At 43.6% G+C, this 13037-nt stretch overlaps 2 protein-coding genes across 2 annotated transcripts in view; both read left to right on the top strand.

Moving 5' to 3' along the window:
• Positions 1 to 8024, top strand: part of LSM14A (LSM14A, mRNA processing body assembly factor) — a 146699-nt gene extending 138675 nt beyond the window's left edge. Inside the window, exon 11 of the mRNA XM_023759863.1 lies at positions 7625 to 8024. The gene's annotated coding sequence lies outside the window, so the exon portion shown is untranslated. The remainder of the gene's footprint in view (positions 1 to 7624) is intronic.
• A 138-nt stretch (positions 8025 to 8162) lies between these two features.
• Positions 8163 to 13037, top strand: part of KIAA0355 (KIAA0355 ortholog) — a 58962-nt gene continuing 54087 nt past the window's right edge. Inside the window, exon 1 of the mRNA XM_023759861.1 lies at positions 8163 to 8896. Within this exon, the coding sequence (XP_023615629.1) occupies positions 8402 to 8896 (495 nt within the window). The 5' untranslated portion in view covers positions 8163 to 8401. The remainder of the gene's footprint in view (positions 8897 to 13037) is intronic.

Here is a 13037-nt window from a genome sequence, read left to right as displayed (position 1 = left end):
GCCGACTGGCTGTAGGAATCAGCTGTGTGGAAAACGTCTGTCTTCTGGGGAGGCGCTAATCCAGCCTTTGCCTGAGGCGATGGGCAAATGGCTGTGCGCAGGGCTTGGGCGGGGCGGGCTCAACAGGGCGGGCGGAGGGAGCAGATATGGCCGCTCTCAGTCCCGTTCCCAGAGGCTCTGCTTCTCAGAACCCCGGCAGCCGCTGCAAACCTCGGAGAGAAAGCTGCCCTTAGGTTCCAACTGATGCCGGATAATCCCGCTTCTCCCGTCTGAGTCTGAATCCCTAGAGACTCGCCCGGATCTGGAGCCCAGAGTCTGAGACTCACTCCCGACCGAAAACGACAACCGCGCCCTCAGCCACCAGCCCGCTTTCGCGCGCACCTCGGTACCTTTGTATTTTCCACACTGCGCCTCCTCTGAGCCTCGGTTTGCTGTTCTCTTTCCTTCTAGTTGTAGAGTCCCTCTTCAGCCAGCCTTCCTGTGGTTCTGGGTGATGTCCGTTCCGTCTTTTAGTTGTATTTTTGAAATGGTTGTATGCGGCAGCGGTCTCTGGTGTTTACCTACGCCGCCATCTTGGTCTCTCTCCTCCCGTGTTTGTTTCTATATATTAGGTAGAGCTGTTATGTCTTCTGGATTTGGTAGAGTGGTCTTCTGTATTAGGTGTCCTGTAGGGCCCAGTGGCTCAGCCTCCCCAGTCACCTGAGCTGGGCATTCTAGGTGTGCCCATGTGTGCACAGTCTTGTTGTAGTTGAGCCTTGATTGCTGTTGATGTCACTGAGAGGAACTGACCTCCAGGCCAATTGGCTATGAGGATCAGCTGCAACTACAATGAAAGAGCTGCTGTGCAAGAGACACCCCTATGGAGCAGGACTTGTTTCACTGGGGCTTTGGTGTTCACTGAGTCTGCCCTTTGAGTGTGTCACTGTGTATGTGTAGAGTTGCAATCTGGAGTGGTCTGAAGCTATCCATCGGGTGCACTTGCTTTGGGGCCTCAGAGGAGGTCCAAAGTCAGTCACTACCTAGGGCCACCCAGCAGGAGCTACAGAGAGGTCTGCAGATAGCTGCCACTTGTATTGGGCTAAGAAGTGCCAAGGCGGGGCCCAGCTATGAAGCAAGGCAGGCTGATGCTACTGCCAGGTCTTGGACCTTTTATTGATAGGTTTGTGGCATGCTGACATCAGCTGCTGCTTGTCTGAGAGATTTTAGCAAAGTCTGAAGCCTGAGCAAGGGTAGGTCATTTATATGGAAAAGCTTAGGTGGGGCTGGAAATTGGATGGGGCGGGGTCTCGGGTAATTACCAGGGCAGAGCGAACAGTGTGTGTGGGCCATGCTGATGGAAACTCAGATACGGCTGCCTGTTATGGGGAGGTCCCAGTGCAGGAACAATGACCCCTGTGAGCACCTCTGTCTGGGAGAAATCTGCTCCTGAGTTCCTGCCCCGATACCAGATAGTCCAGTTCCTCCCCATATGTCCCTGGATTCCTCCAAAATCTCTGCCTGGCACTGGAGCTCAGAAGAAGCAGGACTGTGTAAGTTCTTGCACCATCCCTTCAAGAGGAACACCTGGGACTCCAGCAGCCTCTGTGTCACTCAGCCACAGTCCCCGCTGCTTTTTACAGTCCGAAGTTGTGGGGACTTCTCTTCCCAGCTCTGGAACCCTCGACTGGAGGCTGGTGTGGGGCTTGAAACCCCTGCTTTTCATGGGAGGTCTTGGAGATGTCACTCCCAATTAAAAAAAACACATATTAGTGTTGGACCAGCCCGTTCAGCACCTCCACACCTCCTACCAATCTCATTGTGCCTTCTCCACTTCTCTAGCTGTAGGACCTCCATTCAGCCAAATTTCAGGTGGTTCTGAATGATGGTTTTTTTGTATTTTAGTTGTGGAAAGTGGTGAGTATTGGGGTTTACCTATGCTGCCATTTTAGCTCTCATGATGTGTGTCACTTTAGTGCAGCAGTTCTCAACCTGTGGGTCGCGAACCCCTTGGCAGTCGAATGACCCTTTCACAGGGGTCACCTAAGACCATCCTGCATATCAGATATTTACATTACGATTCATAACAGTAGCAACATTACAGTTATGAAGTAGCAATGAAAATAATTTTATGGTTGGGTCACAACATGAGGAACTGTATTTAAAGGGCCAGAAGGTTGAGAACCACCTCTTTAGTGGAAAGCAGTAAAGAATGGGTATGAGTTCGTTTTTGTTGTTGTTGTTTTGAGTTTCTTTCTTTTTTTTTTTTAATTAAATCTTTATTGTTCAAATTATTACAGTTGTTCCTCTTTTTTCCCCCTATAGCTCCCCTCCACCTGGTTCCCACCCCATCCTCCGCCCTCACCTCCCCCCACTGTCCTTATCCATAGGTGCACGATTTTTGTCCAGTCTCTTCCCGCATCTCCCACACCCCTTTCCCCCCCAAGAATAGTCCGTCCACTCCCTTTCTATGCCCCTGATTCTATTATAATCACCAGTTTATTCTGTTTTGAGTTTCTTTTTTTAATGCTAAGGTGATTCTGGAGAACACACATTCTAATGATGTTCCCTACAAGTTGAAGAAGGGCTGCCAGACCCACATTGAACTTCATGTGAGCAAGAAATAAGTCTTTACTGGGTTAGGCCACTCGTTTAAGGTTCTGACTGCAGCTTAGCTTATTTTATCTCCAGTCTAGGTAGTTCAGAACAGAACGTTTATGTATGTGTTTGGAGTTCTGAGACTCAAGATATCCAAGTTTGATTTTGACACTGTGTGGTATATGCAAGACATATAGTATCCTGGCATTTTCTCCTCCTCATCTGGAAATTGAAGGATTTAAATTAGATGATCTTGAAGGGACAGGGTCTGGATAGCAGCATTTAAGTACAGATTTCTAGTTGAATATGAAAAGGAGACTAGGTCTAACATTAAACGTATCCTTGGGAAACTGATTTTTATGTACTTGTTTTTATTTACGAAGGAATTATATGCCTTTTGCTGTTAAATAAGAAGTTACATAGGGAAAATGGGAATGAAAGATGAAGTATGTCACATACCATATGTGTTTTAGTATATTCAGAGTTGTGCACCCATCACCACTATCCAACTTCAGAATCTTATCACCTCCCATAAAGAAATCCATTAGCAGTTACTCCACAAATCTACTTTCTGTTTCTGTCTATTCTGGACATTTTATGTCAGTGGGATCGTATCATATATGTGGCTTCATGTGTCTGGCTTCTTAAGAGTAGAATTGCTTGCCCTGCCTGTTAGCTCAGTTGGTTAGTGTTGTCCCTATATGCCAAAGTTTCTTGTTCGATCCCCTGTCAGGACACATACAAGGAGCAACCAATGAATGCATAAACAAGTGGAACAACAAATCTCTTTCTCTCTCTTTTTCCTCCCTCCATCCCTCCCCCTTGCTTGCTTGATCTCTCTTAAGAAAAAAAAAGTTAAAATAAAGAAAGAGTAGAATTGCTTGGTCATATGGCATTTCTCTGTTTAACATTTTGAGGAACTGCCAGACTGCTTTTCACAGTGGCAGCATCATTTTGCATTCCCACCAGCAATATATGAAGGTTCCATTTTTTTCTATATTCTCGCCTAAACTTATCTTCTGTTTTGTTTTTATTGTAGTCATTCTAATGTTGTGTGAAATGGTGTCTTATTGTGGTTTTGATTTGTATTTCCCTAATGACTAATCATGTTGAGCATTTTTCATTTGCTTATCAGACAGTTTTATATGTTTGAAAAAATGTCTATTCAAATCCTTTGTCCATCTTTTAATTGGGTATTTGTAATTTTATTGTTCAATTTTAAGAGTTCTTTATATATTCTGGATACTAGATGCTTAACAGATATATAATTTTAAGATATTTTTTTTACCATTCTGTGGGTTGTCTGTTTACCTTGATAGTGAGTAACCTTCCTATATAATAAAGAGCTAATATGCAGATGGTGATCACACCCTCACGCCATCACGCAGTAACAGTTCAGACACTCAATACGGGAGAGAGGAATGGGGACCAGCCAGGCACAAATGAGCTTGCGAGAGAGGAATGGGGACCAGCCAGGCTGCAACCAGGAGAGGGATAAGCCGCCCTCCCTGCAGTCCTGGGCTGCACCTGCTTCTGCAGCCGGGAGAGGGACAAGCTGCATGCTCTGCGGTCCCGGGCATCAGCGGCTGGGGCTGCAGCCCAGGAGAGGGACAAGCTGCCTGCCCTGCGGTCCCGGGCGCCAGCAGCTGCACCTGTGCCTGCGGCCCGGGAGAGGGACAAGCCGTACGCTCCGCAGTCCCGGGCACCAGCGGCTGGGGCTGTGGCCCGGGAGAGGGACAAGCTGTCCGCCCCATGGTCCCGGGTGCCTGCGGCCCAGGCAAAGCCACCTGCCCACAGTCCCCTGCGGCTGTGGCTGGCCTGGGCAAAGCTGGCCTGGGTCCTGGATGCCTGTAACCAACCAGAGGGAGGGAAGCCCGGGTGCCGGGTGCCGGGTGCCTGCAACCGGCCAGAGGAGGGAATCCTGGGTCTCAGGTGTGGGGCGAGGCAGAGTCGGTTAGGGGTGATCAGGCTAGCAGGGGAGCAGTTAGGGGTGATCAGGCCAATAGGAGAGCAGTTAGGGGTGATCAGACAGGCAGGCAGAGGGGTTAGGGGCAATCAGGCAGGCAGGCGAGTGGTTAGGAGCCAGCAGTCCCAGATTTCGAGAGGCAGTCAAACATCCCCCAAGGGGTCCCGGATTGGAGAGGGTGCAGGCCGGGCTGAGGGACGCCCCCCCCCTCCCCACTCCGGTGCACAAATTTCGTGCACCGGGCCTCTAGTTGATGTATAAGCATTTTTAATTTTTATGAAATCCAATGTATTTTTTCTTGTATTTGTGCTTTAGATATCATGTCTAAGAAACCATTGCCTAGTCAAAAATTTACCTGTTTTTTTTTCCAAAGAGTTTACAGTTATAATGCTTATATTTAGGTTTTAGATTCATTTTGAGTTAATTTTTAAAATATATTTTATTGATTTTTATAGAGATGAAGGGAGAGGGATAGAGAGTTAGAAACATCGATGAGAGAGAAACATCGATCAGCTGCCTCTTGCACACCCCCTACTGGGGATGTGCCCACAACCCAGGTACATGCCCTTGACCGGAATCGAACCTGGGACCCTTCAGTCCACAGGCTGACGCTTTATCCACTGAGCCAAACCGGTTAGGGCTTGAGTTAATTTTTATAAGATAGAGGTCCATATTCATTCTTTTGCAAGTGGATATGTAGTCCCAGCACCATTTATTGAAAAAACTATTCTTTTCCAGTTGAATGGTGTTGGCACCCTTGCCTAAAATCAGTTGACATTAGATAGTGAGTTTATTCTAAACTCTCAATTCTAAAATATATATATCTTTCCTTATACCAGTACTCCACTATCTTGATTACTATAGCTTTAAGTAGGTTTTTAATCAGGACGTGTAAGTCCTCTAAAATATTTTTTCAATATTTGTTTGGCCATCTTGGGTCTTTTGTATTTTCATGATTTTAGGGTTAGTTTGCCCATTTCTATTAAAAAAGTTAAAATTTTTATAATTATTGCATTGAATTTGTAGATGAATTTGGTTAAGTAGTATATTTTTAAGCATTACAAGTTTCATTTAAATAAATCTTGGAGCCCTAACCAGTTTGGCTCAGTGGATAGAGAGTCGGCCTGTGGACTGAAGGGTCCCAGGTTCGATTCCAGTCAAGGGCGTGTACCTTGATTGCGGGCACATCCCCAGTAGGGAGGGGGTGTGTAGGAGGCAGCTGATCGATGTTTCTCTCTCATCGATGTTTCTAACTCTCTATCCCTCTCACTTCCTCTCTGTAAAAAAAATCAATAAAATATATTAAATAGATCTTGGAAACATGTAACATAAAAAAAGAAGTTTATGATGCTTTTTTAAAAATTAGATAAGTATATGGTTCTTACTTCGTCTTCTAGGACCATCTGGCAGAGTAATGGGGTGAGCTTTCAGAGCCAGAGGCACTAATGTACAACACAGAACAAAGAAGGGTTGTTCAGGGCTCCCTATGGCCAACTCAAGACGATGGTTTCTCCTTCACAGACCACTCAGTGTTCAGCCTTCCTCCTTCAGCATTCCTGTGGAGCACTTCTATTGTACATCAGAGTTTATAAAGCCACATTGATTATAATGGAGCCCTTGGATAGAGATAGATATGATGGCTTCATTGCCATGAATTGAAAGAACACTTGGGAGCATATTTCTTACAAGTAGCTGTTTGATATATTGTTTCCTGAAAAGTTTATGAGACTTTAAGAGTGAAGATTATCTTGAACACAGAGTTACAGTTGGTGGCCAGTTTAGTTTAATAGACATGTTAGCTGGGTTAAGGTTGCTATACTTTTATTTTATTGATTTCAGAAAGGGAGAGCGAAAGAGATAGAAGCATCAGTGATGAGAGAGAATCATTGATTGGCTGCCTCCTGCACACCTCTCACTGGGGATCGAGCCCGCAACCCGGGCATGTGCCCTGACCATGAATCAAACCATGACCTCCTGGTTCATAGGTTGACACTCAACCACTGAGCAACACTGGCTGGCCTAGGGTTGCTATACTTTTAGAGTATGTGTTTGTATCCATAGCACTTTTCTCATCTTTTGTTGTTTAACTTACTTACCTTTCTAGGTTCCTTATGCCATCACAGAACTATAAAGGAGGCATGGTATATTGGCCATAATGAGCAACAAAGTATGACTAAATAAAGAAACTAGAAAGAAAGAAAAACCTAGTTATCAATAAGTAGACCAAACTATATGGAGATATCATACAAGTTGGAAGTTTAATACAGACTAAATATATTTGAACTATTGTTTGAGAGAACAGATAGTTCAGGCAAGTATGAATCCTGCTGTTAGCTGTGTGAGAATTACACTACTGATACACTAGGTATCGGTAACTACAACCAGAAATGTCCAGACATTGTTATTTGAACCTATCCAGAGCCAGGGATTCTGCAGAAGTTTCCCTTTGAACATCTGGAGGAGAAATTGGTACCTGAGTGAGGATGAGAAGAATCCTATCTGCAAACCTCCTGCCAGCCACTCACTTCTCCAGGCTCTGTCTTTCTGTATGCTGCACTTTGGTTCAGCAGGGTATGCTGATTAGACCCTGTGCTGGCCTGCTTCAGGGCCTTTGCTATGCAAGTCCTTTCACCTGATTAGCCCCACATAGCCCTTTTGCACTTGTCACAACATATCAAGGCCTACATCAAAGTAACATTTTCTTCATAACAGCCTTCCTGATTTCTCTCAGTCTTTGCTCATCACTCCCTTTCCCAAATCCCCTTAAAGTTTTATGGGTGCTGTACTTGTCAACATGAATTCAGGCCCTGCTTGATGGATCAGTTACTAGCCTTAGCTTTGGGGCTGTTGATGTGGAATCAAACTTTGGTTGCATTATTTTTGTACTACAACTCAAGGAATTTTCTAGCAATCATGTCATAGTTCAAATCTCACTGTTGTGCCTAGTTTTGTAAGGTTCTAAATATGATTTCTTATGCATTTGTAGTCCACCTTTGAGGATAATAGCATTTCAGAAGTTATTGTTCCAGTATTACTCATTGTCCTGTAACTTTCCTAACTTTATCTTATTTTTCCCCCTTACAGGAAATGACTTAGAGGCCTTACAATTACATCTGTGCATTCTTGCTTTGGACTTTACAATTGAGGGCCAACCCAGTCTGGAAGCACCTCTTATTAATGTTACAAGGAAACGGCTACCTCAACAAACAAAAGGAAAGAAGACTTATAATAACAAATGCCATTTTTTAAAAAACAAAAACTTGTTTTCAGAAAATATTAAAGAAAATTGGGAATTTTTTTGCATTCAAAAGAAGCTTTACAGGTAAATGGATTTGTCAGGCAGGCTCTGTCAAAATTCTGCAGGGATTTGATCTTCCTTCTTAAGGACTTAAAGTAATTCTGTATTGCTTTTTAAATTGCTGTTGATCAGCTTGTAGGTTTTTGGGTTCTAACTTTTCTGCTTTATTAAAGATACATTATTATATTACATTTTTTAAAGTTATTTTTCTGCCATTGTAAATACAAGTATCAAAATATTCTTGCAGAGTAATTATAGGTGAGCATTTTTCTCAAGCATATCTTTTTATTAAGAGAGTGGAATGCTAACAGTTCTTACACAGCATTTTGGACACACTTATTTTTTGTCAGAGGTCCTGCCTATACTGAAAATATTAATTATATAAACCTGTTGTCCTTCTCACATCTATATTGGATCCCATGGTCACCTGCCTCAGAGAAATGCCTTTTTTAAATCTTATATTTTCAGAACTCCACTATTTTTATACCTAGCTACAGTTTTGGGGGATAAAAGACTCAGAACCCTGACTCGCTCACAGTCACTGGGACAATTCCCTCTCCCGCATGTATTGCTGCAGTGCCCAGGACAGTAAAATGGACTACAAGCGGCGCTTCCTGCTTGGCGGGTCCAAGCAGAAGGTGCAACAGCACCAGCAATACCCGATGCCTGAGCTGGGCCGAGCACTAAGTGCTCCCCTGGCATCTACAGCCACCACTGCCCCCCTGGGCAGTCTGACCGCTGCAGGCAGCTGCCACCATGCCATGCCCCACTCCACTCCCATTGCCGACATCCAGCAGGGCATCTCCAAGTACCTGGATGCCCTCAATGTCTTCTGCCGTGCCAGTACTTTCCTCACAGATCTCTTCAGCACTGTGTTCAGGAACTCTCACTACTCCAAGGCAGCCATGCAACTCAAAGATGTGCAGGAGCATGTCATGGAAGCAGCCAGTCGGCTGACTTCAGCCATAAAGCCCGAGATCGCCAAGATGCTGATGGAACTTAGCGCTGGGGCTGCAAACTTTACAGATCAGAAGGAATTCAGTCTCCAGGACATTGAGGTAGTGTATCTTCTGTGTCATAACTGGGTAGGAAAATGTATTTCAGAGGTAAGTGAGAATGTGGTCTTAGTTTTCCTCCAAATCATCGTAAGTAATGATGGTCTTCATCCTCTTTCTTTTTTCTTTTAATTTTTGTTGTTGTTGGTAATCCTCACCTGAGGATATTTTTCCATTGATTTTTAGAGAGTGGAAGGTAAAGGGAGAGACAGAGAGAGAAACATCGACATGAGAGAGATACATCTGTTGATTACCTCCCATGTGCCCAACCAGAGCCAGGGATTGAGCCTGGAACCCAGGTACATGCCCTTGATCAGAATAGAACCTGGGACCTTTCAGTCTGAGGGCTGATACTCTATCCACTGAGCCAAGCAGACGAAGGCCCCTCCCTCCCTCCCTCCCTCCCTTCCTTCCTTCCTTTCTTTCCTTTTAAATATGTTTTTTATTTATTTTAGAGAGAAAGGAAAGGATTGATGAGAGAGAAACACATCTCTTGGATGCCTCCTGCACACTCCCTACTGGGAATTGAGCCTACAACTAGGCATGTGCCCTGACTGGGAATTGAACTGGTAACCTCTTGATTAATGGGTTGATGCTCAACCACTGAGCCAAACTGACTGGGTCTCTTTCTTTCTTTAAAAAAACCCAAAAACATATATATGTATATAGCATTGATTTCAGAAATGAAGGCACAGAGTGAGAGAGAGAGAAACATCAATGATGAGAAAGAATCATCTATTAGCTGCCTCCTGCACGCCCCACACTAGGGATTGAGCCCACAATCCAGGCATTTGCCCTGACTGGAAATCGAACCGTGCTTCCTGGTTTGTAGGTAGACGCTCAACCACTGAGAATGCTGGCCAGGCTTCATCCTCTTTCTATTGATATTCTCTCCTTATAAAAAATTTGTTGTGTGCCAGGTTCTGAATTGCTTTCATTTCAAATTAAGTAGGTTAAAAGATTATTAAACAAACAAATCAACCTATATTTATGTTCTTTAAATATTCAAATTGTAACTTAATTTCCAGATAACATCCTATTAAAAGTACAGGGTAGAGACTATGATTATGAGCGTTATTTGTGAATTGTCATTATATAGAACCATTATTTACTGTGGGAAGTTCCACACATGTTTAAATTATTTTTCCAGTTCTAAATTCACAGCTATTCAACAATTGGATGCATTTGATTCTTATTGGATATTGGAGGCCTGGTGCACGAAATTTGTGCACGGGTAGGGCCCTTAGGCCTGGCCGGTGATCAGGGCCAATCAGGGCCTTCCTTCCCCCAGCTGCCGGCAGCTGGCCAGGGCCTTCCTTTGTTCCGCGCCGCCCCCTGGTGGTCAGCGCACGTCATAGCGAGTGGTCGAACTCCTGATCAGTCAAACTCCTGAGGGGACAATTTGCATATTAGCTTTTTATTATATAGGATATTTCTTAGGGTCTTTGATGCTCAAGATGAAATATTCTCCCTCTTTTAAGGCTCTAAGTTATAAGATTAGACTAAAAATTTCAGAATAAAAATGACCTTTTCCTTTCTTCAGATTTATTAAACTTGATCTGTTATATTAGTGTCACTGCTAGAGTTTTTATGTTTTTTTATTGATTTTTTTTAGAGAGAAAGGAAAGGAGAGAGAGAGAAAACATCAATGTGAGAGAGAAACATTGATCAGTTGCCTCCTGTATGCTTCTGGACCAGGTATCTTATCCACAAGCCAGGTATGTGCCCTGACCAGGAAACGAACCCATGACCTTTTGGTGTATGGGACAACAGCTCCAACCAACTGAGCAACACCAGCCAGGGCTAGAATTTCTTTTTTTAATATATTTTACTGATTTTAGAGAGGAAGGGAGAGGGAGAAAGAGATAGAAACATCAATGATGAGAGAGAATCATTGATGGGCCGCCTCCTGCATGCCCCACACTGGGGATTGTGCCCACAACCTGGGCATATTCCCTTGGCCAGAATCGAACCCAGGACCCTTCAGTCCTTAGGCCAACGCTCTATCCACTGAGCCAAATCAGGTAGGGCTGCTTGACCATTTTAAACCTAAGACAAAGTACCAACCCCACTGTCTCACTCTGAAGGTGCCCAAGCATGCTTCTAATGTTCCCTTATTTACAGCCAGGTTTGGGATTGACAGATCCTGAACTGCAGTTGCCTACTTTGTGCTCTGAGGTAAGGCTGGGTATATGTGAGTCCTGTCATCAGTGACTTTGCCCCTTACCTTGGGTGGTTCACCCCTCACAGTCTCACTGTTAGAGAAATGAGTTGTGACTATGGTCTGCGAGTTAAATAGTGCCTGTGACAGTTTGTTAAGGGTCCTGGAGTCAGAAGATCTGGGTTTAAAATTTAACTCTGCTTCTTACTGACTGAATGGCCTTGAGCAAATGTAGCATCTCTAAGCCTCGGCTTGCCCATCTATAAAAAGTGGAATTACCACCCACCTTCCATGGTTCTTGTGAAGATCAGAAGCAAGTGATATGTGTGAAACTCTGTATCCATCATCATCATTTATTATTATTATTGTTTCAAACATGGCTTGAAAGGTACTATTAGCTTTTGTCTGAAGTACAGAGCACAATATGTACAAAACCAACATCAGAGAGAAGTGTGCAAGATATTCTAACTAGAACTCTTTTAGGTGGAAAAAGTTACCATTCTCAGAACATTTGCTCTGCTCGTTTCTCTCCAGGTTCCTGAGATAGGCACCTCCCTTCCCCCTCTGTATCTTCCCTTTTGGTGGTGTAAGGTGGCAGTAGTATTACCTTCCCGATGCAGGAACTGCTAAGACCTTTAAAGTATAAAAGCCTGAGAGAACCTTTTCCACCAGTAGTTACTGCTCTCTTTGCCTTGCATCTAGAATGGGGCCATGGGGAAAGGAGTGTGTGGGTGCATGGGGGAGTGGTTCATTGAATGCACTTGTAGTAGCTGAGAACCTTTGAACAAGCCAGCCAATTGACACTTTCCCTCACTGGATTTATAGAAAATGTGTTGTTTACATTATATAGAGAGAATTTTGTCTAAAACTGTGGTTCTCAACCTTGGCTGCACATGAGAATCACCTGGGAATCTTTTTTTTTTTTTTTTTTTTATATTTTATTGATTTTTTACAGAGAGGAAGGGAGAGAGATAGTTAGAAACATCGATGAGAGAGAAACATCGATCAGCTGCCTCCTGCACATCTCCTACTGGGGCTGTGCCCGCAACCCAGGTACATGCCTTTGACCGGAATCGAACCTGGGACCTTTCAGTCCGCAGGCCGACGCTCTATCCACTGAGCCAAACCGGTTTCGGCACCTGGGAATCTTTTTAAAATCCTGATTTCTGGGCCTCATCCTCCGGAAATTCTGTCTCTTTATTATGGGGTGGGGCCACAACATTAGTAACAAAGAAACAGAATTTCCGGAGGATGAGGCCCAGAAATCAGGATTTAAAAAGATTCCCAGGTGATTCTCATGTGCAGCCAAGGTTGAGAACCACTGGTCTAAAATGAGAAATAGGATCTTAATTGAGTATTTCATGGGATTTCCTTTGTATAAGTTTCACATGGTCAGTCCAGCTAAAATGTGAATTCAGGAAAAATATGCTTTTCTGTATTGAATTTTTTCTTTGTACAAAGCTTTGACATGCTACCCAAATGTTTTTTAGCGGTAGACTACACGGGACCAGCTCTCTGTATCTTTTCTTTTTGAGTTTAGAAGCATCTCCACCAGTGGTTTTTATGATTGTGTTAATTCCAGTGTTCCTGTAAAATGCCAGGCTAGCTGGATTGAGTGGCTGATTTCTCTTTGATTTTTGTCTACCTCAGTTTCATTTGTCCTAGAAATGTGTTATCCTAACTAAGGTTCATTTTCAATTAAAACATGTAGTTCATATTAAAGAATTATAGACAACCCTATAACTTGGTTTTCTGTTTATTAGAAAGTGATAAATGCCCACCTCTTTACAAACATCTGTCATTTGTCTTAAGTAAAATTACTTTTCAGTGCAAATATAAGTAAAAGAATCAGATGGACTGTGATTCACACGTTGATTCCACAGATATCCATTGCACACTTTACTTTGTGCCGTGTACTCTTTCAGGCACAGGATACAGTGATGAATAAGACAGAATTCCTCCCTTTGTATATATGGATATAAG

This window comes from Myotis lucifugus, unplaced genomic scaffold, assembly GCF_000147115.1.
Source record: "Myotis lucifugus unplaced genomic scaffold, Myoluc2.0 scaffold_164, whole genome shotgun sequence".
NCBI classification, from domain to species: Eukaryota; Metazoa; Chordata; class Mammalia; order Chiroptera; family Vespertilionidae; genus Myotis; species Myotis lucifugus.
This window is presented reverse-complemented; position numbering and strand designations above follow the sequence as displayed.